This window comes from Lepisma saccharinum, chromosome 2 (assembly GCF_977018435.1).
Source record: "Lepisma saccharinum chromosome 2, izLepSacc3.1, whole genome shotgun sequence".
Classification (NCBI taxonomy): Eukaryota; Metazoa; Arthropoda; class Insecta; order Zygentoma; family Lepismatidae; genus Lepisma; species Lepisma saccharinum.
In genome coordinates, this window is record NC_139230.1 from 182,631,709 (window position 1) to 182,659,430 (window position 27,722).

Here is a 27,722-nt window from a genome sequence, read left to right on the forward strand (position 1 = left end):
TGGGAACTGCTCAATGGGTAACATAGTTTCCCTGGTGACACTAACATTTCAGTAGCCAACATGCTAGAGTGCTCACCACATACGTAAATGAGAGTACACTTTGAAAAAATAAAGTTTACCGAAGCTATGGCAAACAAAAATAATGTACTTAATGTTTTCACTCTAAGAAAGGCATGACTTCATCAGTAACTTCTGTACTGTGTGTATCATGATACATGCATGTTACTGAACACAAAAATGTTCATCTTAAAATAGATAAATTGTGGAAATGATCACACTCTGAAGTGTTTTTTTTCCACACAAAGGTTTCTCCGAACTGCAAAGTTATTCCCACAGTTTGCAGTACTGAAAGCACCATTTCATTCTCTTGTATAGCTTCTAAAAAAAAAATCACACAATGGGAACCATGATTTTCAGTAATTATTCTCAAAATAAAAAAAAATGTGCAACTACATTCATGAGGTGTTGAGACTAGCAGAACAAGTTATTTTTACCAGTTTTTTTTATTTTTTATTATGGTAACAGTTTCATACATCGGAGACACATTTCTTCATTTTTACAAAATAAACTAGTTACGGAAATGAGTTTCTCTAAGGTTTCCAACGTTAATCAAGGTATTTTCTTTCATCGTGGTATCTATTTGACCAGGAAATCATGTCAGTGTTTCCAACCCCCCCTTTTTTTAACTATGCTTGCCTAACCTAACCAAACCTAACCTTATCGGAATGGTTTGTGGGGCTGTCCGTCAGCTTCCCGTGCATAATGCACAAGTGACGAACACGAACGTAGGAAAGAGCTTTAAAGAGAAGCTGACTAAGAAGACTAACTAATGCCCGCATAAACAAATATAAGTGACAATGCTTGAATTCTTGCATTATGGTAAGTTAGTTAAGTATGGTAACTTTAAACAAACTGTTTTTTGCCCGTAATACTATTTTGAAAATGAAAACTGAGTATGAATTCACAAATGGAAAAGGCCATTGCATATGAAACTAAGCCGTTGTGGTTTCTCGTGTATTGTATTAGTAATTCTTGAAAATACAAATATTTCAACCCAATTGCAAAAGCAATTACATACAATTCGTGGGGTAAAACAAAATATAATGCTAACACAAACTAATGTTAACCTATTCTTCTATTGAAACCCGGCAATTGTATGTTGCAAGCCTATCCATACTTTGATGCTTTATGGTTATACCATAAACAACTTTTTTGAGAATACAATGCACTTTTTTAACACTTTTACTTTTACAGTGGGTTGAAATTCAGATATGGTCGATTAAAGTGACTTAATTTTATGCAGTGTAAGGTTCGATAGTTGTAATAAAAATCATCCTGTGAAAGTAAGATGGGTTCAACTACTGAATGTTATATGGTATTGTAGTAGGTTAAACTAAATAGAGTAGGAATTTTTGATAATGTTTTGAGTGACTTAGGTCAGTTAGATTTGGTTACTTGAATTTTTTCTACTTTCTTTTTCCTGTAGGATATTGAACGTAAAATGCATGCAAAAACAAACGAAAACCTGTACTTGAGGACAGAACTTCACTCATAAATAAAGAATAGAAAGGACTACCTCGAAATCATCAAAGCTTCTATGATATTTTCGGAACGACTTGAGATGACCGGAGCCCTCTCCGATTTTCTTCATATTTGGCGTACCCACTAATTGAAGCTTCCTAATCACGAATCTGAAGTTAAAATTTGTCGGAAAGGTCTAGAAATTGCAAAATAAGCGAAAATAAGGCGTTAGTTTTCGGAATGGAAACCGTCAATTTTCACAAAATTTATTGTTTCACAAGCAAATATATATATTCCTGATAGTACCACACCAAATTTTAACTATGTTTGCCTAACCTAATGGTAACTAACCTAACCACGCACCAATGGTTCGTGGGGCTAGCATCAATGGTTCGCAATTATTTGCAATTTCTAGATCCTGATACTACCACGACACAAAATTTTAACTATGTTTGCCTAACCTAACCATGCCCCAATGGCTAGCACCAATGGTTCATGAGGCTAGTGTCAATGGTTCACAATTTCTAGACGTTTCCAACAAATTTTAACTTCAGATTGGTGATTAGGAGGCCTCAATTTGTGACTATGTCAAATATGAAGAAAATCAGAGAGGGGTCCGGTCATCTCAAGTCATACCAAATTTTCATACTACTTTCTAACCCTGTGAATGCTTTTCTTTTTTCTGTACAGTGTGCAAAATCATCTATAATATTGTTGTCATGGGTGTGTAGGCAAGAGATTTTTCTGAGTAGGGCCGAACCGTTTGTAAAAGACGCAACATATTTCAAATTAAAGCAAGATAATAGTACTGAAATAACATGTTATGATGGACCTGTTGCTAAATATATTTATTGGAACTACTGTATCTACTGATCCACCACTACACCTGTACTTTTGGGAGCACTGGTGTTTCTCACATGTTTAGAACATTTGGAAGCATGAAATGTGCATATTTTTTTTTTTTTTCTGAGGGGACAGCTGTTGTGATGCTCTAGTAAAATACTACTTTCAAACTTACCATTGCTCCAATTGTATAATGATTTTTGCAAGTTGTAAAGGAAAATATTCAGATACTTAAATATCTAGGATAGAGAAAATACTTCAATATTAATAATACTGGAAATGATTGTGGATGGAAGTTTGAAGTTTGGGGAAACTAAATTGTATGGCCCAAGTTCCTTTGTTTTTTTTGCGTATGCAATTTTAACATGGTTCGATTTTGATTTACTTCTGTTAATGCATACTGCTGAGTTTTAGCGATTACTTAATATTATTAAATGTTAAGTATCCCCGAAACGTCTGGAATTCCTTTATTTTCTTGAAGGTGCCATTTCGTTTTTTTTCATGCAAATAATCTCAATTTTCAACATATCGAGTAATTCTTGTTTGTTCGTTTTCACTTGCGTTGAAATGGCAGAGAAATCTTGACTAGCATTGTCTTGTCGATGATCAGTGGTTATGCAGTGTTGCACAACCTTCTTCATAGAAAAATACCTACTTTCCTGTTACTGATTTTGTATTTTTTTTCCAAGTTTGAAAACCCCACGAACCATGCGCGGAGAGCCCCACGAACTATGCATGGCAAGGTTAGGTTAGGTTCGGTAAACATAGTTAAAATTGTCATCTTCAAAATTGTTAAAAACATTCATAAATAGCCCCACGAACCATTTATAAATAGCCCAACGAACCATGCATGGCAAGGTTAGGTTTGGTTTGGTTAGGCAAAAATAGTTAAAATTGTAAAAAACAGTCATAAATAGCCCCACAGTTACATGCACGTTCATTTACGTTATACTACTGTTACACAGTAGGAAAACCGCGTGTTTGGAAACACTGACCGGTTGCTATGTCATCAAGCGCACGCAAAATTTTGTTCACGTAGTATGCTTTTGTAGTTAAGTTAGGCAGGCCAGGTTTGGTTCTCTTAGCATTATAATAAAATCACTAAATGCAGTCGCTTGTCAATGGAAAATACATTGTCCATGGGAAGCATGCATGCTTGCATAAGGTAATTTTTAAATTGTTGTAAAAATTGCATATGTAGCATGATGAAATCTCAATAAAATAGAAGGAACTTGGGCCGTAGATTGCGACAGATTGCGACAGACAGTTAGCTACTCCATGGATCATCATGCACATTTCCACATCCTTCATTGAAGTCACACCCATCTCCATTCCATTGCATTAGTCATGGCATGTTCTCCATATATCTCACAAAGTTAACAAATTTAAGTTGGTTTCATGTTCCTTGCATTCAAGAAACAGATTACAGACTGCTTTACACATGCAGCAGATTCCTCGATATTCTTTATCCTCCATTGGTCGTGCTGTATCCCGAAGGCACATGCAAATATAATTGCTTATTTTCTTGGAAATGATTAGGCATGCTGTTCTAAGCTTCTCGGTAACTTCTTTCGGCTCGGGTACCCTTTTCTACACCCTCGATTTTTCGCACATTTCAAATATTCTCGTTACGAAAATTAGTTCTTCATAAGAAACGATGTTTCTAAATAGCGCGGAAAGTAATTTTTTTAGATCTACGTGCTAGGAAACTTACGTTTTTCAATATTTAGATTCCTTATGTAACGTCGAAACGGTTTTGCAGGGATTTGATCATGGCGCATCTTGGATTCATGTCACAGGCGCACGTCAGAACATTTTCTTTTTCTTCTTATCTTTGACTTGTGCAATGGGATAATTTGCAATTTTTTCTTGTTATAAATGACTTGTGCAATGGGATAATTTGCGATTTCAATATATTATTTATGTAATTTATTGGCGGATTGGATATTTGAGACATTGCCATTGTTTTGTGCGACTTTAGACATTGGAATTGATTTGTGTGACATTGAATTAAGACAAAAGGACTAAATATGAGATTGACACACGTTCAACGGATGAAGGACATAGAGGACTTTGTTCGACGAGACATACGGGACATTGTAATTGACTTACAGGGAACCTAGCCCCACGAACCATTGACGCTAGCCCCACGAACCATTGGCGCTAGTCCCACGAACCATTGGCGCTAGCCCCACGAACCATTGGCGCTAGGCCCACGAACCATTGGCGCTAGCCCCACGAACCATTGGCGCTAGCCCCACGAACCATTGACGCTAGCCCCACGAACCATTGGCGCTAGGCCCACGAACCATTGGCGCTAGCCCCACGAACCATTGACGCTAGCCCCACGAACCATTGGCGCTAGCCCCACGAACCATTGGCGCTAGCCCCACGAACCATTGGCGCTAGCCCCACGAACCATTGGCGCTAGCCTCACGAACCATTGGCGCTAGCCCCACGAACCATTGACGCTAGACCCACGAACCATTGGCGCTAGCCCCACGAACCATTGACGCTAGCCCCACGAACCATTGGCGCTAACCCCACGAACCATTGGCGCTAGCCCCACGAACCATTGGCGCTAGCCCCACGAACCATTGGCGCGTGGATAGGTTAGTTCAGTTAGGTTGAGATCGATAGTTAAAATTTGGTGTCGTGTTAGTATCACGATCTAGAAATTGGAAATAATTGCGAACCATTTCAAACGACAAAATTTTAACTTTAAACGGCTGTACAGTCGTAAATACTTCTTTCCGCGCTCCAATTTTTTTTTATTCACAAATAGGATCGAATAATATTCATAATGAAAAAGAAAAAAATTCAAAATTCGAGGGTGTAGAATAGGGTACCCGACCCCTTCTTTCCTCTTTGTCTGAATACAGATGACCTGGCACCCTTCATGTCTGGGCTTAGTAAGCTTTTTGTATCTCAGAGATACATAGTGACTGATTCCAGTTGTGTTAATGGTATCACAGTTTGCTCGCAGAAAGGTCTGTCAGGATCCGAAAAAACACTGAACTCATTGTTCCATTCTCTGCAGCAGTGTGGTGAATGCAGGTAATATAAGGATATCAGTGATATGGGTCTGTTGGCGATTGTGATAATGTAGATAGAGAAGGTGGTTTGGAGACTGAACTGGAATGTAATTGATTGATTGATTGATTTAGTTTATTTTACTTCGCGTTTTGTGCCTCTTGGCTAATTTGCGAAGATGAGGATGAGTGATGAAATGATGAAATGGATGAAAATGGACATTCACAAACAACCATACCCGACCGGGATTCGAACCCGGGACCCATGGCATCGCAGCGCGATGTGCTAACCACTCGGCCACAGGGTCGGGCCTGGAATGTAATAATGATTACGATGAACAACAGAGTGATGTATATAAATGTTTGTTAGGTGACATTAAATATCATATGTAGTGCTAAAGAAGTATTTTTTAGATGTTTAAGAATCATTATATGTAAGACTAAAATAAAATAAAGTGAAAATTAAAAAATAATCATGGATATGGTAATAAAACTGTACCTGTATTTCACAGATACAAACACACATCACAATGTTTAAATGCTGCTTGAATGTCTGCAAATGGCATTCATGTCTTTCCAAATAATCAACAAACTTGGCAAGTATGCATGCCATTGTGAGCCCAGCACAGCAGTGGCAATATTTCCATGTTGCCTTATTTTGTAAATAACCCTGGTACACTCATTAAATGCATAATTTCAATCCCCAGTTTAGGCACATTGTACAGTGGTTCAGATCCCACTTTAAATTGTATGCTCAGTCCCAAGTAGCCTATGCGCGCATAAACAAGCAACATTTTTAATGTATAATTTCTCTTTCTAAGGTAAAGCTGCTCGTGACCACCTGACTTCCATTTCACACATAAGCTATTATTATTGAATTCGGGTTTTGACTAAATACTTGAACTATTGGCATTGGTGTATTTTATATCACTTGTCTTCCCTTACAGGTAGCAGCACCATGACAGCTGCATCTGGAGAATGTCCCCGGAACAAACGGAATCTTCTTGGCTACTGGCTACTGGGCCTTTGCAACAACTATGGATATGTTGTTATGCTGAGTGCTGCTCACGACATACTGAGTTCTGATTTTCACGCTGGCGTATGTATATATTTGTGGATTGTGATGTTTTCATTCATCCTTCTTCTCCCAGTGTACAGGCTGATTCAAGAGCCCCATCCTGTAGGACAACTCAACTCCATTATTGTTGCAAAAAAAAAAAAAAATGTTGCCATCTTTATCCAAAATACCTTAACCATAATTTGAGGCAAAATAAGATGTGAACATGTGACAAATGCAGGCCCCTCCCCATCCTACACTTATGAAAATTGGACTGTGCTGCCAGTCACAGACATCCAACAGTATCAAGTTTAATATAGCCAGATTTCCATTTGTACATGTTTTTCCTTTTCTGTGGGTTGATGTGGACAGGTGGAGGGGACTGCACATGTCACATGTTCACACTTTTTACTTTGCCTATGATTTTCATCATCAGTTCATGATTCACATGGCATTTTCAGCTACCATTGAGTCTCATATCAGGGTACAGCCTCAGCAGTGCATATGTTAATAATCCCAATGCTTTAAATTGAAACCCACATAGTGTTAACAACTTTCCCCTGTTCCCATGTTTTGCTATGTACACTAATAATGGAGTTGTCCTATGTAACTGGACTTTTGAATTACCCTGTGTATTATTGAACAGAAGAAGACATTTTTATATGACAAACAGAACTTGTATCACCTGAAAGTTATCTATATTGTAGTGTACATTGGCAAGTAGATGACCCTTTTAATTGTACCATAAAAAAAATCATTTACCATCTTGTAAAGGGCATAGATCTTCCTTGATTAACATCAGTACCACTGAATACACAATTTTCTCTTTGATTCATTAGAGAATCCATTTTATTTCATGAGACATGTGAGATAATTGCTGTGAATACTGATTTATTTTATGTAATATTTTATTCTACCAAGTATTTATGATTTTCTAAATCTTGGTATTGAGTATTTCTTCCCAAAGTGAATAATTTTGGCCCCATACATGCATGGAATTCCAAGTGGAATGGGATATGTATGAGCTGACACTAAATGTCTCCACAGAACAGGATGGGGATCCATTTTGCTCAAATGCTAAAGGATAGACGCACATTTCAGGACCTAAAACTGCATCTCAAAAATTTAAATTATTGACATCTAATTATATGGTCCACGTGCAAGGAACCTGTTTCAGGGAATATGCACAGGACACCTAAGGAGATTTCAGACCGAAGGAACAAGTAACATATGATGCATGTAGCTTGGGAACGAGCCAATCAACCGTAACATTTCACACCATAATGACATGACAGGCTACACAAGCCTGCATTCCATTGGTGGAATCCTAAGTGACACGTGTTGCTTGTCGCTTCAGTGGAGAAATGCAGCAACAGAACTTCTGCTGTCTGCTTCTATTGTAATCAAATGGGGTAAAACCTACTACAGTGAAACACACGGAACCGAAGTGCAGAATTTCTGTGCCAGATGTCTGCAGCTTTCTAGGGTGCAAATTTTCCATTTGCTGCATCTCCAAAAGCTTTCTTTTGTAATAACATGATGAGGAAGTGCGTATTACTCACTATTGAATACAAAATAAATACGTAAATAGTATCAAAACTTTACAAACTTACGTGAGTGAGTATATGTTAATCCGGATGACGTTTCAGAGGTAAATACTTCCTCCTTCTTCAGGTCTAACTAGAGGTCTAGAGGGGTGGATACATTTCCTTAGAAAATGGGATAATGCCGGTAAAAATTACGCTAAGTTGGGTTTTCATGTCGCCGCCGAAGTTTTGAGAGTTGTAGGGAATGAACGCGAATTCTCATTGGATTGGTGATGTTGCTGTTGAGGGGAATCAGTCCCATGGGGGAGGAGGTAATCTCCAACTCTGTGCGTTTAGACCATTACCCATGCGCTTCACCTTACTGCTGGACGGGAGTTACTCAGCACCTGGTTTTTGTTTTGAATATGAGTATTTCTTAGAATGTTTTACCTGGAAAGGGATTTTTACCATTTTAATAACTAGGATTTTTAAGTGTTTTTCACCAATTCCTTCAACCATATTCCTATTTAACACTATTTCACGTGACACCATGTCCGGTGTCTAGGCTTCTAGTTAGACCTGAATAAGGAGGAAGTATTTACCTCTGAAACGTCGTCCGGATTAACATATACTCACTCATGTAAGTTTGAAAAGTTTTGATACTATTTATGTATTTATTTTGTACTCTTTTGTAATTCCGCATGTCCTCGTTTAGCTCCAGGAAGTGTCATGCTCAGCGCCACTACAGATGAGAATGGAAAATGTTCCGCATTGAAGTATGATGGCACAGTATATGGACTGACTGCCCTTGGAAAGGCACATGTAATTTTCTATTCAGAGGTTCGGGGTGGCTCGTTTCTGGCATCTCGGTGGGTGTTAACCTTAACTTATGAAAACTGATTGGCTGTGGTAGATATGAAATAGAAAAGGATAACACTGGTCGACATTTTTTCAAAAGTTGAACGATGTTTTGAAATGAATAGGTGACTGAAAGATTTTTCATGCTGAATTCAAATTTGAAAACCGTTTTGCTCCATCACGTCACAATTTTTCACAAATCGTGAAAACTGAAAAGCATATATGGTCTATTATGGTATTATTGGGATCATTTGGGGTTTATATAATCATATTACAGACACATAGAATAAATAATTTTTGCAAATATAGTAATCAGTGGGACATATATTGAGATTGTAAAATCTATATTATATACTATATTCGCGTACATTTTCATTTACACATGTCTAGAAAGAGATATAACATAGTGCATTTCGAATTACTGAGACTCAGGATCAAACTTCATTCTTTTTGACTTTCTGCCTTCCCCGACACCCGACCATTTTTTAAAGTCCAACAAAAATCTGCCATCATGGAAACATTCCATCGTCCCTGGTATCTCCGTTCCATCTCTGCTATGTCCTTGTGAAATCTTTCCCCGTGCTCCTCGCTGAAGTGTCCGAGATTACTCGGAAAGAAATCTAGATGCGAGTTGAGGAAATGCAATTTGAGGCTCATTTTACAACCAAGTTTACATAAATTCGTTAGCAGATTTTTCACAAAATTTTCATAGTTAACGTGTTTTTCATTGCCCAGGCATCCCTTTCCGTAGCAGTAATTATTTCTTCAAAATCTGCATCCAACATCAGTTTCCGTATCTGAGGGCCAACAAAAATACCCTCTTTGAGCTTACCCTCAGTGACGGATGGAAATTTCCTGGCAATGTATATAAAGCATTCGCCGTCTTTGTCTAACGCTTTCACAAACTGTTTCATTATCCCTAACTTAATATGCAACAGAGGAAGCAGTATTTTAGACGACTGAATTAATTGCCGTTGTGTCACATTCTTCTTCCCTGGAGAGAGAGATTCTCTACTTGGCCACGTTTTCACTTTCCAATGATTCTCCCTGTCCCGACTGTCCCATTCGCACAAGAAGCAGGGGAATTTTGTGTTCCCAGCCTCGAGACCCAACAACAAAGCTATCACTTTGAAATCTCCACAGACAGACCAACCTTCATATTTCACTTTCAGTAGCATGAACCTCAAAGTTTCATAAGTTTCCTTAAGCAACACAGAATATGCAACTGGAATCGATGGGAACACATTACAGTTATTTAACAGAACACCCTTCAGACTAGTCTGTGATGCATCAATGAAAAGTCTCCATTCACGTACATTGTAAGAAATACCATACAATTCCATGACTTTCTTTATGTTGTTACAATAAACAAGGTTTTTGTCTTCAGTAAAGTATGGGAGTAGCTCTGTCTCTCGATGCCTGTACCATGAGAAATGTGTTCCTGGAGACAACAGGTTTTTCTTACTCAGGCGGGAACCAAGAATTTGGGCACTCTCCTTTGGTAAATTTAGGTCTCTTACGAGATCATTCAGTTCATGTTGTGTGAAAGGTTGCGGAGTGCCTGTACTTGTACCAGGACAGAAATCGTCACTGTCATCATAGTGTGCATGTTCAACTTCAGTGTCACTTGAAGTGCTGCAATTATCACTACTCGTACGTGGTACAGGTACAGGTACATCTGGCCCATGAGGCACGGGCCTAATGGCCGATTGTATGTTGTTGGGATAGCTCACATTGCTCTTGTTCTTAGCACTGAAACCGCTAACAGCTATAGCACAGAAATAGCAGTCATCAATGTGATTTTTTGGTTCCCGCCATACCATTGGTATTCCAAATGGCAATGCTTTCCTCTTGCCACACTTCCACAATCACAAAGCTTCCACACATGTTTTGCAAACTTCATGCGGGGCCCAGTTTTGTCCTGATCACTTACTTTAACACCAAAATGTTCGTGGTAAGCAGACCTCACAAATGTGGTGATAAGTTGTCTTTGCCTCTTCACTACATAGCTTCCACAAATGTAACAGAATACATGGGGCGAGTTCAAACACTTCCTGGACGACGACGACATTGTCTCTCGACACAACACAGCACGAACTATCGACAATGATGAAAACTTTATCAAATATTTTGCATTCCCTACTGCTATTTACATATATACAGGGAGGTTATTTCAGTCGTTCACCGCCAGCGTGTCGGCCGTTCGGCGGACTCTTCATGCAACAGGTCCCGGCAAATTGCGTTCAGGAAGTCCGTAACAGAAACCGCTTGTTTTGTAATGTTTCCACTTTTCACAATTACAGTTACAATTACAACTGAAATAAGCACGTAACTTGTCGCAAGGATGCTGGAAAAGGTATCCTCCCAAATACAAATATTTCTGGCACCTTATTTCTGACATCTAATCTTAGATTAGACATCGCTACTTTATCCTCAGTTGTCGCGACAGCTTATCGGGGAGTTGTCAGCCGCGAGAGGACGGCGCTTCATACTGCACGTGTCGGCAGTGATGCCAACCGTAGGGACATGTCTTACGCATAGGGACTTTTCACTAAATTTCGCCCGCGTAGGAACGTAGGGACAGATTTTGCCAAATGAGGGAAAACGTAGGTACTTTTTTCAATCTTGGTAAATGACATTTTATGAATTACTTTATCTGGATACTTTAGCGAGGGGGAGAAAAAAGAACTAACTAACAAATCTCCATCAGAATTTTGGAACATGTTATCGGTTACCAAAAACTTTCAAGGCAAGTTCCTTTTTGAAAACATTTCCACTCTCGCGAAAATAGTGCTAACATTGCCACATTCTAACGCGGAAACGGAAAGAATATTTTCACGCGGAAACGGAAAGAATATTTTCAATGTTAAGTGATACAAAAACAAAAAAGGGAAATAAAATGGGACCAGAATTGTTCAAGACTGCAGGAAATATAGCATCACCAACCAACATCTATCTCTGCACAGCAGCGGCATGTATGACTTCAAATAACATAATCAACAGTAAACGACTCAACGTTATTCATTAGGGGTGTGCGGGATGCTTTGCTTTAAAAAGTCGTTAATTCTCGACGTTTTCTGCCTTGTAAGTTTCTGGAACTTATCGAAAATTGTAAGTTTTTATTCTAGAAATGCAAAAACAATCACTTAAAGTGAAAATGACTTGTAAAATTCGAGATTTCCAGTGCTTCGGGAAATTTCGAACATTTCCCGTCCCGAAAATTTTCCGACTTGGTCGGGAAATTGCAAATTTTTCAGTCCCGAATGTCGGGATTTAAAAAAATTACCGTCCCGATCCCGTCCCGACCCAAAAAATTCTGTCCCGCACACCCCTATTATTCATTAAGGCAAGAATTTACAATACCGGACCCTTCTGTAATTTCTATGCTACGTCTTATACTCACGAAATAATTATTCGTGATGATTTATCTCAAATTAACATGTTGGGGTGAGGGGGAAAAATGTTCATTAACGTGTAGAAGTTGTAAAATAAGCTTTTCAATTCTCGCAATGATTCTCCGTATACAAGTATGGTAGCCATATTTGTTGATATGAACAAATTACAATTAGTTACGCTGTCTACAGCGTTGCCACCCTGTTGATTTCATACTTGGATAGCATGGATTGTGTAAGAATAGCGGAAGAGAACAGTAAAAAAGTTGTTGTTGTTGTACAGATTGTTAGATGGAGTGTGCAGGAGGATGGCTGTGGGCTAATTAATAAACTTATGGATTTCAGTATATTGCCCAAAGAACGTGCTTACATGTGACAGCGACAATCACGATGTAGAAGAACTGATTTGATTACAGGTAAATTTGGCAACATTACATCAATCATAAAATTGCAGGATACGAAAATGGCGTCGTCGATGATGAAGAACGTTTGCCGTTAAAGTGCTACGAAAATAATATTTTTTATCGGTTCGTAATCACAATTACCGCAAAACCATTCAGGAATAGCCCCACTGAGCATTCTCGGTAAGGTTAGGTTAAGTTAGGTTAGGCAAGGCAAACATAGTTAAAATTTGGGCTCGAAAAAACATGCACGGGTAGCCCAACAAACCATTGACGGATAGCCCCACGAACCATTCAGGTACGGTTAGGTTAAGTTAGGATAGGCAAATGTAAATTCGCGCCTTCATTAATTGTGGAAGCACCGAGCAGAAAGATTTGTTAAGTAAATGTGTATATTTTATCTTCTGTTTTGCATGCTCATGAGGTGATGATTTTTTTAGTCGCCTTACTTGGCGTAGGGACATTTGGTCAGTTGTAGGGACATTTTGACTACGTCTGTAGGGACATTGCCGAAAAATGGTTAGCAACACTGTCGGCTACCAGACGTCAGTGTACGTTCATGTTCACTTCTGTTTGCGTTTATCAGTACGCGTGTTGCGTATACTGTGTTATTGTAATGTGCTACTCATGGCCAGTGCTTTATTGTGTGTTAATTGTTATTCATTCATTACTTATGTCGTTAAACAAATATAGTCTTGAACAGAGAGTTTTTATGTACGATAATTACGTGAAAACGAATTCTTGCAGAAAAGTGGTCAGGGAATTACGATAGACAGGATCTCTTGAACCTAAGAAACGTGTTGTATTGCTGTTGAAGGAGGTCATTTTCAACATCTCTTATAACACAGGAGGTTAGAGATCATCATTATTATTACTTTTAAATATCATTTTACGCTTTCGGTTTGCTTTATGCGCCGGGATGCTGTCTTCCCTTTCTGACAACTGAGGATTAAGTAGCGATGTCTAATCTAAGATTTTCTGTCAGAAATAAGGTGCCAGAAATATTTGTATTTGGGAGGACACCTTTTCCAGCATCCTTGCGACAAGGTACGTGCTTATTTCAATTGTAATTGTAACTGTAATTGTGAAAAGTGGAAACATTACAAAACAAGCGGTTTCTGTTACGGACTTCCTGAACGCAATTTGCCGGGACCTGTTGCATGAAGAGTCCGCCGAACGGCCGACACGCTGGCGGTGAACGACTGAAATAACCTCCCTGTAATATCTACAATACACTTAACTAAGGTTTTCGGATCACGTAACCTTATACACGGTAAATAAATTAAAAACTACTATTTGCATTAGTTGGTATCGAATAACAAAACTTAGAAACAAATTTATTGAATCATTCATTGTTACTAGGCGTCTTCAGCAATTTTGTTAATCATATAATCTAATAAGAGGTGCACTGCCATCTATCGGGAATATTATTAACTTCTAATTTCTGGGCAGGAATTACGATTTATACAACAATGAAGATTTCTAAATAACTGAGGGTGATACAACAAAAACAAGGTCACTTCTGAAATCAGCATCAAATGTAGTTTCAGAAACCACAATTAGTTTCCAAACATCAGAACCCATGTCGACCAGTGTAATTAACAAATAACTGAAACATTCCAGGATATGCTGAAAAAAAATAATACCAATTTTATTAGCAGATTTCCTTTTTTGTTTCAGGGGGAGACTGTTAACAATGTTACCAACGGTTCAAGAGACTGCAACCCTACCTCAACTGGTGCCATTCTGCTGGCTGATGTGATTCCATCTCTTACTATTAAGATGATAGCTCCTTTTCTCCCATTTCTAGTGCAGTAAGTATCTGACTGAAAATATGGCATACATGTGTAAGGCAGATCTTTAATAATATTAAAACAACCATGTAAAAAACAATAACTACATTTGAAATGGCAAGCTGTAGCTACTCAGAAGATAAAAAATGAGGGAAGATGCAGATGGGTGGAAAGGCCATAGAAGAAGATAACATGTCTGAAGAACTGATTTAGGTTTAACAGTACAATAATAATATATAATAATAACACATGGTATAACAGCCTGTGAGGGCCAGTGCCTACCTACAGACTGCCAGCCTCACTCCCATCAGACTTGTAAGATCATCCAGTTTTGGGGCGACATGTGGTCAGTCGACCCCAAGTTCTCATCGTAGGTTTTCTCTGACTGGGTTATGGTACATTTCCTCATCATGGTGGATGACAACTGGCTGAAATCTCAGAAAATTTGTTACACTTCCTCCAAAAGATTTGAACTTGCGCTTTCCCATAGCCCAAAGCTTGCACCTTAGAAGTCATGGCCATGGTGCGGGACTTAACAGTATAGTAGATGTTTCCATTTCAGAGAGATAAACACATATTTTTCTCATTATATGGGGCATACAGGCAGATTGCGTATTTCAGTAGAATGTGAGATGGAATTTGGAAAGACTGTGACTTGAGAGTATTCTATAATTAGCAAAATTCAGGAGTTTTGTGAGAATGTTTGTTTGAGTGAATTTTCTTCACAAATGCCTACTGCAAAAAAGGGGGAGAATATGTATTTTCGCCAGAATCAGATTTAAACAATATGTGGTTCTATTTGTCATATTTTTAATTTGTGCAGATGGTTTCTTCATGATGGAAAAAGCACCAAAATCAGGTAACACTAAACAACACAATCATTGTAAGTCATGTGTATTGTAATTGTTTTCTTCTTGTTTATTATATATGTATATATGTCAAGAAACTTAACTTCTATGTTCAAGTGTTTGCAAAAAATATGGTTGAGAATTTTTTACTTAAAATATTGTTCTTTCTTCTAGCATAAGGGTGCTCATGGTCATCATCCTAGGAGCTGCTGGATTTTTGCTTGTTGCATTGTCATCTGCTCGATGGGTTGCTATTTGTGGTGTAGTTTGCACAGCTTTGGGTTCTGGTTTGGGAGAAGGCACCTTTTTATCTTACTCAGCCTTTTTTGAAAGGTGATTATTTTTTAATAATTCATATATTTCACATGATATTTATGTGTTTCGCTATCTGAAAAGAAGTTATTCATTTTTAAACTACTGGATCAGTCTCCTTTGCTATACAAATCAGTTAATTGTACGAGGGTAATTCAGAAAAAAAACTCCGTTTGTGCATGTGCGTGAAATAGCTCGGGATAGCGACGTCAGTCTTGTGGCGCTGTGGGCAGTAGTTCAGCAGGCAGTGATAAGTGAAAGGAGAAGGTTGTGTTTCAGTTGACTCGTCCGTTACAACAATTGAAAATGAACGCTACAATAGAAAATCCTGCCAAATGTGAAGTTCGTGCAGTAATACGATTTCTGTGTGCAAAAAACTTTCGACAGCTGCGATTCATTGCGAACTGTGCAATGTGTATGGACCAAACGTGATGAGTGAAGGTGTCATACGCGAATGGTCGTATGTTTAAAGATGGACTAACTGATGTGCATGATGCGCCAAGAAGTGGGCACCCATCTGTAGTCAGCAATGAAATTGACAAGCATCGGGGGATGCTGACTTCCGGTGTGGTTTTGGTTCACGATAATGCTCGCCCGCACACTGATGGACACACAGACACACACAAGAACGTTTGGAGTAGTTCCGTTGGGATGTTTATGATCATCCTCCCTATAGCCCAGATTTTGCACCGAACAAATACATACAACATTGTTCCAGCTAATGACACCCGTGTCCACAACACTATCAGAGTCACACAATTGCTCTTCAGGCACATGAAAAAGTGGCTTGCGTTGCACCGCTTCAACAAGGACAATACGCTGCATGGTGCTGTTAGAGAGTGGCTTCATTCCCAGGCGGGAAATTTTTTTGCAGAAGGAATTTCAAACCTTGTAAAACGTTATGACAAGTGCCTCAATTTGAATGGTGATTATGTCGAAAAGTAATGTAATGTTGTACTTTTCTAATGTGTATAATAAAAGTTCTGTATCTTCGAGTGTCTGTCATTGATAACAAAAGTGAGGTTTTTTTCTGAATTGCCCTCATATCTCAGATGAATTAAGTTTCCATATAAAAGACAAAATGTCTTTACAGGGCCGTAGAAGATGAAACAATGTCATTTTTTTGTAATATTTGATCAGCTTTTGAAGTATCCTATATTCAATTAATATTCCAAATGCCAGACTTTCTTCACTATGTGGAAATTCACGATACATTATGGGTTAAGTCTTATGTTTGATTTCTTTGTATGGCTATTGTTCAGTCCTATTTAGAACAGATCTAATTCAGATTATTCTCCGTGCGAAATAAATACCTTAATACCATACATTATAGCTTTATAACTTCCATTTCATCATGTTCTGGAACTACTTTTATTGTGATCAAATCATGCTACTTTCACATTGATTTAATTTATTGAGACATAATTGCTTTCATTGATTTAATTTATTAAGGCATAATTGCTTTTTTCCCGAAATTAGAAATGTCATTTCCACGTGGTCATCTGGTACTGGTAGTGCAGGCATAGCAGGCGCTGTGTCCTATGCCTGGCTTACGGCTGGAGGAATTTCACCAAGGAATTCATTGCTGCTCATGCTGTCTGTTCAAGTTATCATGGCTTTCACGTAAGTGGATACTTTTTTTTAAAAAACATTTCCATTTGGTATGCTTATATGGTTTGTTATGTAATTTGCATCTTACTTCCCTCATCCAAAATTCCTCCCCCTCACTCTGCAATGAAAGTTTGCACAGGTCTCAACTTAAACATATTATTCCCTCACAATGAAGGCTAGGTGCACTTACTAATTTTGATGCTGCCATATTGAAACTTATTTGCATAGGTTGTATGATTTGATTAATATGGCTCTGATTGCACATGCATGTTTTGTGCAAAGCCCTTTTGATGATACAACGTTCTAGGTCTACAGAAATCTCTTTGATAAACTTGTTTCAACTGCTGTTCATGTAGAATTTTTGTGTATACGTGAACATAGTAACATATATTTTTGTAGTAAGATATCAATATCAAAGTGCGTAAATGATATTTCACTTGCCTCATGCATTTATTTTATTATTATTAACCTGATCCAAATTTGCACCATTATGAAGTAAGTTCCTTACGAATGCCTTAAAAATACATTGGTAGGAGATTTAATAGTGGTGACTATTTATTTACAAATAATACAAAGAGATGCCTCTGTGAAACTTCTTTTACAGCACTTTCATGTAGTCACCAGCATTGTGTAACAATTGTTTCCAGTGATTTCTCCTTTGGGATCAAATCGAAGTCACAGGGGCTTAAGATCTGGGTGGATGGTGGATGGTAGAGCACCTGCCATCCTCATCGAGATAACAAATCAGCACAGGTTGGCCTACATGCACCCGAGCATGTCCTGCAAAATGAAGAGAGGATTCAGCAGCAAAATATATTGCCTCTTCTTTTTCAATACAGGTTGCAGGCAATGCAGTTTCCTCACACGCTTCTTGAAGACCATGATGACACTGTCGTTCTCTATGACTGCGGCCACATTCAATCTTTATCCAACTCTGCTCTTCCTGCTTTGAAAACATTGTTGTGACTACAAAACTTTAGATTATCAACTCCAAAGATACTCTATTCCTCTCATCAGTGCGCATGCACCTAGTGTTGAAGGGATGACTCCATTTTCTGGGAGGTAGTTTAGGTATCAAACTAATGTGTAGTTTAAGCAAGAAGCATCGGTTCCATTTCATGATGTATATACAGCAGTGTTGCCACTATTAAATCTACAACCTACATATTAACTGTTGTCTTATGAATGTTAGTTTAAAAGGATTTGACAATCCTGAACAACATAGTATTGTGACTTTTTTATACAAATATGTGAAATGTGCCTTCATGGTATGGTGCTATATGCACAGGGAACTGTACCTTGTTAAGAACCCATCTTGTCACAAATTGTATGAGTTGCATCTCTATTTTTATGACCTTTCTAAGAATCTAAGAATTCGAGAATTGCATAAAATTAAAAATGAGATCCACCTCTAATTTGGTAAATTTACTTTAAGAATATACTTTTAATAGTTTATTTTTCTCCTCTTGCTTACCTAGCATCGCCATCCCTATATAAAGGCGAAAACCTGGCTGGCAATTTAATTCTGCTCCGCCCTCGGATGAGAGAAGGTGCTCTCCACTTAGGCGAGAGTCCAGGCACCTATAGAGGAGAAGGTGTGCTCTGCTCCGGCGAGAGTCCAAGCACCTATAAGGTGCCCTACCCGGCGAGAGACCCAGAGTAGTAAAGGCTCCATCTTCGGATGAGAGAAGCTGAACTCCGTCTCCGGACGAGAGATAAGAGGTTGGACTCTGTCCATTAGTCACAGAATCCGCTCCACTTTCGAGTGAGAATAGCCTCACTCCATCTTAGGACGAGAGAAGTGGACTTGGTCTAGCTAAGAACACGCTCCACTTTCGAGTGAGAGAAGTGACTAATCAGCTTTCCCCCCCATTTACAAAAGTCATTCATTCTTTTAGAACCCCATCTCTTTAATCAGACTCGAATGTTTACCTCCAGCTTATGAATTTCAGGAAACCTTAATTGGAATATTATTTTAGGAGATAGTTAGTATTGGGTTGCATTTCAAATGTATTATGGTAATTTGAATACGGATGAATTTTATCAATTGTACTTTTCTTTTGTAACCTTACTTTAAACTCATAACCTCTCTGTAGTGGTCTAAGTTTCTTTCTAAACCTTGTTGATGAATAAAATTTGATATGTTAAAGCAAACCCTGGTGTACTCCCTGTATCGCTCTGGCTTAATATTTGGTAGGCCTTACAATGTGCAACATACACCCGATCCCTGAGTGTAAATGGAATCTCATGCTCTGACTAGTTAAAAGGTTAGCATTATGGGTAAACTTGAGACGACGGTAGTGAGAGAGTATGCCTGCCGGACCGAAGTAATTGACGCTCTCAACGTGGGCTGCATTGTTAAAGACTGTTTCAAGAAATATGGCATCCAGATCCTTGATCCGGCCGTGGACGCTGTTTCAACCTTTTTTTACCTTACCTGTGTGAAATGTATTTTTAAAGAAAAATAAGTATGTAGGAACTTCAGTGAAAAAGGCAGGCTGAACCAGGACTTGAACCTGGATCCATTGCATACTGTGCAATTTCTCTACCAACTGAGCTAGAGAGTCTGCCTGGTTTTGCTGCTGCTATTTGACATGTGTGGAATTGTCTTTCTGTGCTATCACTACAGGATGTGTTGCCCTTGAAACAGTGATATGTTGACAGTGCCTAGTTTCTTCCAGCTAGGAGCTGTATATTACCTCATAATATGGCAAACATAGGGGATGCACTTGGTAGAAATTTCAGCCAATCATTCTAACAAGCAAGTAATTATTGTTATCAATGCTGAGTGCATTCAGCTCCTCAATAGCATAGCGGTGGTTATCCTGAGGCCACAACATTAACCACTAAATATCACCCATTAAACCAGGTTTGATATCCATAGATGAACATAGAGGTTTAGTTCCCACTTTAACTGTAGGTTCATTCCCAATTAACCTATTCGAGCATTAACTCAACTTGAAAGAAACTTTTTAAAACACTAACCTTCGTGAAGTATAATCAACACTAAATGCAGAAAATTATCTGTATAAAAAAGAGCCATTACTTCAGTGGAGGTATTAGAAGCTCTATGAAGCATTGTTTTCAGAATTCTAACCCAATCTGTTCACTAATCATGACTTCTATCATGATGATGCAAAAGTTTCCTGGAAAAACGTGCATTTTTGGTGTTTTTTAGGTGGGGTTTTCTGAAAAGTCCCCATCGGAAATATGTGCTCAATCCACAGAGGTCAATCCTTACCTTAATGGATATGTACTGAAAAGCACATTAAAAGGCCTTACAGGAAAAATATATTATTTTGTTAATATTTTCCCTACAAGTGATTCTTTTTTTTGGTGCTAGACTTTATTCAGTATTTCAACATTTTGTTACACTGCAACTTAACTTCATCTTTTATATTCTTTCTGTCCATAGATTTTGGTGCTTACTTAAGCATCCAGAAGGACAAGGTGCATGCTGTCCAAAAAAGGTTGCCAGTAAAAGTACATCTGCAGTGCACCCTGAATCTGCCGTCAGTGCTGCCGTTAGCACTGTTGCTAGTGCTGCTACTCACCTGACCATTGAAACTGAATCTTCCAGCAAGGAAATTAATCTTGAACTTCCCATTGGAGCTAGCGTTGAAATTAAAACTGAAATGCCCAGCGATGTGGAGACATCAACTGAACCCACACCACCAGGCAGTCCACCAGACAGTCCACCATGCAGTCCACCAGGCACTCCTCCATCCGAAAGTGCTGATTTGAGTAGAAATATATTTTCTGAGTTTGTGGACAAGCTTAAGTCTGTGCCAGCGCTAATTAACTACATGCTTGCTCTGGGAACAGTCTTCTTGTTTGAATATTTCATCAACCAGGGATTGGTAAGTTGCATGCAAATTGTGTTTATATTATAGATTAATATAAATTATCATAATTATTTTTCATGTAATTCATGTACTCTACTTTTGTTTTGATACATGGTTTGTTTTTGTATGGCAAAATCAGGGGCCTCCCCAATGGTTTAGTGGTAACGCCATCATCTTGTAATCAAGGTGTCCTAGGTTTGATACCCAGTGGAGGCACATAGTGGTTCAGATCCCACTTTAAACTGTAGGTCTAGTCCCAATTAGCCTATATGTGCATAAAGTGGACTTAAAACAAAAATTCAAACTAAGGTAAAATCTATTACAGTCACCTGGAAAATCTTGAGAAAATAATGTTAAATCAGAGACTCGATGAGTCCTTTCCTATTTCTGCTTGGAATATGACAAATAGAAAATTAGAGGTTCTCTTATTGTGACTGCATCTCATGATCACATTTTTCTGTAAGTGTGTATTTTGCTGAACATCAGTGGGAGTTTTTGTAAAACCATAACAGATGAAGGCAAGAGAGGATCAGGCAACTGCCTCTTCTTGCTGGCCGCAAACTCCACTGTCATTGAGACAGCATAGTAATTTTTAAATCATTCAGAGAGGAAAGAAAGGTGAAGACAGATTGGTAGGAATGTGTGTGATTAAAAATGTAATGTTGCAAATGGCATTATGAAAATTCTCAAGATATCACCATCCTCGCAAATTCAAGGTATGATCAGGAGACACTTATATGACTTCTTCTTCCATTAGCATCACAACCCTTTGTGGGTTTTAGCTTTCTCAGACAAATCGAATCCAATCTTTCCTCTTATTTGCCATTTCTTTCCAATTTCTAACTTTGAGAATCTTTAAATCTTTGCATACATCTTCAATCCATCTCATCCTAGGTCTTCCAATTGGTCGCCTTCCCATAGGTCTCCATTCTAGTATACATTTTATAGTTCTCATGTTATCCATTCTTTGTATGTGGCCTAACCATTTAATTCTTTGACTTTTAATATATCGTATAATGTCTGCACCATTGATTAATTTTTCTAATTCCACATTATTTCTTATTCTCCATATATCATGTTCTATCTGTACCGGGCCAAAGATCTTCCTTAAAATTTGTCTCTCAAATATACTTAGTTTGTTTCTATCTTTCTGTGTTAGGATCCAGGTTTCAGCAGTATATGTAACCACTGGTCTTATCATAGTAAGATATATTTTCATCTTTGTATTTCGTTTCAGAAGTTTCGATTTTAACAGGGATACATTTGCATAATAGGCCTTATTACCTTTCTTTATTCTTTCATCTATTTCAGATTCTATTTTATTGTTTTCATTAAGTGTAGATCCAAGGTATGTAAAATTACTAACACATTCAAAGGAGTAATTATTTATTAATATTGATCTATTATTATTCATGTTTGTTCTATTAATATTCATATATTTAGTTTTTTTTCATTAATTTGTAGTCCTACTCTTGCAGCTTCCTCTACTAGACTTATAAATGTTTCTGAAAGAGCTTTCTTAGTTCTTGCTACAATAGCTACATCATCAGCATATGCTGTGACTTGTTTTAGTCTAGTACTGATGTCTCCTCTCACATCTAATTTTTTAATCACCGAGTCCAAAACTAAATTAAATAATGTTGCTGAAAGAGGATCTCCTTGGCGGACTCCTGTCATGACATCGAAAAAGTCCGATCTTGCATTTTCAATTTTAAATGAGGCTCTAGTGTTTTGAATTGTCATTCGGATTAATCTTACTAATTTATTTGGTATTCCAATTTCTTGTAACCTTTGTAATGTTGTTGGTCTATATATTGAATCGAAGGCTTGTTTGAAATCAATAAACAAAACATGCAAATCTATATCATATTCATAGCATTTCTAAAAAATCAAACGCATCATCAGGATGTTATCTGTAGTACTTCTGTTGTTCCTAAATCCACTTTGATACTCTCCTATAATGTCTTCAGCATAATCAGTTAGTCTGATGTTAATTATTGCTGCATTTTTTTTTGTATAGGTTGTTTAATAGTGATATGCCTCTATAATTTTCACAGACTGTTTTATCTCCTTTTTTAAGTATAGGGCACACTAGTGCTATGTTCCAATCATTTGGCATTTGTTCTCGATTCCATATATTAATTATAAGTTTATGTATTCTACGATACATTTCTTTTCCAGCTGCTTGTATAAGTTCACTGTTCATATTGCCAATTCCTCTGCTTTCAACTTTTTAAAGTTTTTAATTACTGTCTCCACTTCTTCGTATGTTGGTGCATCAACTAATATGTTTTCATTATCCTGCTGATTCATCATGTTCCAGTAGGGCACTTATAAATCCTGGTTGTGTTGAACTCCCTGGAAATGTTCTTTCCATCTATTCATTATTTCTGCTTGTTCAGTTAGGATTTGACCGTTTTTGGATTTTAAATTTCTAGTTCTTGGTTTATACTGTTGTGTTATAACTTTCTGGGTTTGATAGAATTTTCTGTGTTCTTTTTTGGTGTTTAGTTCTTGTAACATTTCTATTTGTGTTTTTACTGGTTGGCGTTTCTTTTCTCTACACAGTTTCTTAGCATGCTTTTTCAGATTTTCATATTTTTCTTTATTTGATCTTGTAGTTCTATTAAGACATCTATTTCTAGCTTCATTTTTTGCTTTAACCACCTTTTTACATTCTTCATCATACCAATCTTCATTTTTTTCATATGCTTTGGTTCCTAAAACCTGATTAGCAGTACTATCTATGATGTTTCTTAAATTATCCCACTCCACTTCTACATCATCATCTTCTCCTGTTTCTTCAAGTTTCGTTTGTATTTCTTGTCTGTATGTGTTTTGTATAAAAGATTTCTTCAATTTTTCTATATTCCATTTCTTAGTTTTCTTGTATATTCCTTCATTAACCATGCTAATTCTTTGTCTTATTTTAGTTCTGACAAGATAATGATCCGTATCACAACTAGGTCCTCTATATGTTTTGACATCAATTATTAATGTAGCTCTCCTCTTATTGATCAATACATGATCAATTTGATTACATCGTTGTTCACCTGGTATTTTCCAAGTTCCTTTGTGAATTTTTTTATGCTTAAATCTAGTGCTACTGATATCAAGGTTTTGTAATTGTGCTAGTTGTATATACCTTTCTCCATTGTCACTTGTTTCTTTGTGTAGGGAAAATCTGCCTGATACTCCACTACTGCTGGATTCATTACCTATTCTCGCATTAAAATCCCCCATTGGAATTAGTGTATCATGTTTTGGTACTCTATCACATACATCTGACAGTTCACTATAGAAATGTTCAATATCTTCTTTGTTTGTGTCTTCAGTTTGTGCATATATACATATAAAGGTCATATTGTTGAATTTTCCTTTTATTCTTAATTTACATATTTGGTCATTTATTGGTTCAAATCCGAGTATACATTTCCTCACATTTCCAGTAACTAAAAAACCTGTGCCATTTCTTCCTTTAATTGTTGGATGCTTACTATACATAAGAGAGAATTGTTTCTTTTTAATCCATCCATTCCCATTCCATCTTATCTCTTGTAATGCTGTTATTTGCATGTTATATTTTATTAATTCATCTGCAATTTCATTCATTTTGCCTGGTTGGAGCATGGTACAGACATTCCAGGTTGCCACATTAATATCCACATTCCTTAGCCTTTTACATTGCATGGGTCGTCTCTTATAGATCCGTCCGGCTTTGCTTGTCTGAGAGTTCGTAGCGGGAGGTTGTTTTACGGGGTAAGGGTGCTGGCCTTACGCCCAACCCCCAACCTGGAGGACCAGGGATTTGTATTCGAGGTTCCTACCCCTAGGAAGACTGGCTTCACCACGCCTAAGGGCTCTTCCTACCCCTTGGTTTTCTGTCAGGGTTTTCCTTCCCTTAGCCTTTAGAGATCCCTCTCTCACCTGCAAGGCAGCAGGGGCAGTGCTTATTTAATGGCGGCACTTACTCGCCATGTCTCAGTGTCGTCGCTGGATTTTTGTGGTTTTTAAATGAGAGTTATCCTGCCAGAAATAACTCTCTCCACATCCTGTTGCCACTGACGCTCCTTGTCCGCAACTGCTTATTTGTCGCAGCTAGCCTACATATCTGTAGGCCGTTCCCCTATCCGCAACCTGGGGATTCGCTCGGCAGCATAGAGCTCTGCTCCTGGGAATTTTGCCCAGTACCGAGGCTTATATGACTAAAATTATATTTTAGCTTTTCTTTCTAATTTTTCTGTTTCCTTCTCTAATTTATTTTATGTTGATTCCTCTACACTTGTTAAATTTACTTTACAAACCTGTTATCTGTGACGATGTATTTTTCATGTTTTATATTTTTATTTTCTTTATTTCTTCCTTCATTTAGTTTGAACTTATCTACTTTGATAACACTTCAATAAGCCACCAAGAACAGTACAGATGGTTTCAAGTTGTATACCAGATTGGAGTCTTTTTGTCTCGATCATCGGTTAATTGTTGCACTATTGACCGTCTGTGGGTGTTATCAGTATGGCAGGTAATTATGTCATGTGCCTACTCTAAAATGTTACATGATAATTGTTGTTATCATCTTTGACAAATGGAAATAATAATTTAATTCATTATATATGCATTTCATTCATGTTTCCATTTGACATTTGAAAGCCAGCATCTCCTTTAGTTATAGCCCATGGCACTGATATATTTTATGGATTGTATGTTTTGCCACCTGCCTGTGAGGCATAGTGGTTAGCACAGGCAGCTATGTTGCCAGAGGTCCTGAGTTCGAATCCTGGCTTGGGCATTATTTGTGAGTGTCTGTTCCAGGGAGTCGTAACGTACCCAATTTGCGTTACACGGTACGTTCCATTTTGTAGGAGGAAAAGTATGGTTCCACTGCTGGTACCCATGTAACGTAACGAAATGCAATATGTTATAGACTGACGTTACAAGGAACGTAACAAAATGTATTGTGGTAGATATTAACGTTATAAAGGAACGGAACGAAATGAGCACATTGGAACATAACGTAATATGCAATATGGTATATACTACCGTTACAAGTTACAAGGAACGTAGTAACGAAATGCAATATGGTATATACTAGCGTTACAAAAAAACGTAACGAAATGCAACATGGTAGTAAATAACGGTATACATAGGAACGTAATGAATGCAATCCTCCGTAACGGAATGAAGTGAAAGGCAATATGGTTAATTAACGTTACATAGGAATGTAACAAAATGTAAACCACTGTAGCGGAACGGAACAAAATGCAGTTGGGTACATACCATCTACATAAGGAACGTAAATAAATTCAGTATGGTAGATGTTAACGTTACAAGGAAAGAACAATTCACAAATGTTAGCTAGTAACGTTATAGGCGCGTGACGAATATAATCTATTTAACATCACGGAAGAAAAAGGAATAGCCAAAATCTCTTACCTTTCATTGGAACATTGCGAAAAATAACTCAGTATATCGTATGGGATTAATGTGAAATAGCCGTGAAAAATATGGTTGTTTGTAAACAAATGAATTTCAACCAGGGTTGTTAAAGGGTCAGGAATTTTAAATCAATTCAATTCCGGTTCAGCAGGGAATATTAGCAAGCATAAATGGATCTGGACCGTAAAGAGCCTTTTTATGTATTTCAGATCGTTCCAGGGACCTTTTCTCCTGATCAATTGAAATACGGCAAAGGGACCTTCTTTCCGGATCAATTTAAAAGACGGTCTAAGTTCCATATTGAATTGAAAGAATACGCAACTTGGACCGAATTTAAACTGTGCGATAAAAAAGTTTCCAGTCTTGTTGCGGAACCCAATAGAACCCATTAGAATTTATGGGTTCGTGGACGTTTAACAACCCTGATTTGATATTAAATTACATTTTTGGTTCGAAACTGAATAAAGCTTCCAACTAGTGTAGAAAGGAGTAGCAATAGGCGTGCGCACGGGGTGCAAGGGGAGGGGTAAAATGCCCCCCTCGTCATGGACATCAGAGAAATATGCCATATGCAATTGCATATTAACCCGATAATAGTGTTGCCCCCTCAAGAAACACCACTTGAATTCGAAATTATCGCATTCCTGCATCCCCATTATAATAATTAATGTAAATTAGTATGAAAAATCAAATTATACGTGTGAAATATATACTTTTAGCTGACATTCGTTTTCTAAAGGGGAGAGGTGGCCATCCTCGCCCCCCTTCCAGATTTCCATGCCCTTATATTATTATACTTTATTCCAGAAATTTAGGGTAGAGGAATCATATCGCCGGTTATTAAACGATATTATGCTCTTGAAGAAAATGAAGTATTTTGAAGCCGATGAAAGTTCACAAAGGAACAACGGCGGAAGAAGGTGTTGTGGCACAATCACAGGGGGCAGGGTAGATTAGCCTTCAAACTTGTACAGAAATCAATTCTAGGAGGTAAGGAAGGCAAACATTGGACTATAGAAAGAAAGGTTGCAGAATCTAAGAGTAGCAAGACAAATGGATACTCAAGATGGATTTAGTTTTCACGTCTTTCGTGCACTATTTCTTCCAGACGGCAAGAGCACCTGCAAGGGGGCACAGAGGGGCAATTGCCCCCTCTCGATTTCTATCTTTATACCAATTTTAAAAAAAGTTATATAAACTTGGACAGTTGCTGCTGATTACGGTGTAAGTTTTGTCCGTGTAAGGTA

The 27,722-nt window shown here is 37.8% G+C and overlaps 1 protein-coding gene across 1 annotated transcript in view; it reads left to right on the forward strand.

Moving 5' to 3' along the window:
- Window positions 1-857: 857 nt before the first annotated feature.
- Window positions 858-27,722, forward strand: part of LOC145983779 (battenin-like) — a 42,715-nt gene continuing 15,850 nt past the window's right edge. The window contains exons 1-7 of the mRNA XM_083116828.1: window positions 858-879; window positions 6,344-6,495; window positions 14,311-14,444; window positions 15,446-15,604; window positions 17,063-17,206; window positions 20,610-21,054; window positions 25,412-25,561. Of these exons, the coding sequence (XP_082972954.1) occupies window positions 858-879; window positions 6,344-6,495; window positions 14,311-14,444; window positions 15,446-15,604; window positions 17,063-17,206; window positions 20,610-21,054; window positions 25,412-25,561 (1,206 nt within the window). The remainder of the gene's footprint in view (window positions 880-6,343; window positions 6,496-14,310; window positions 14,445-15,445; window positions 15,605-17,062; window positions 17,207-20,609; window positions 21,055-25,411; window positions 25,562-27,722) is intronic.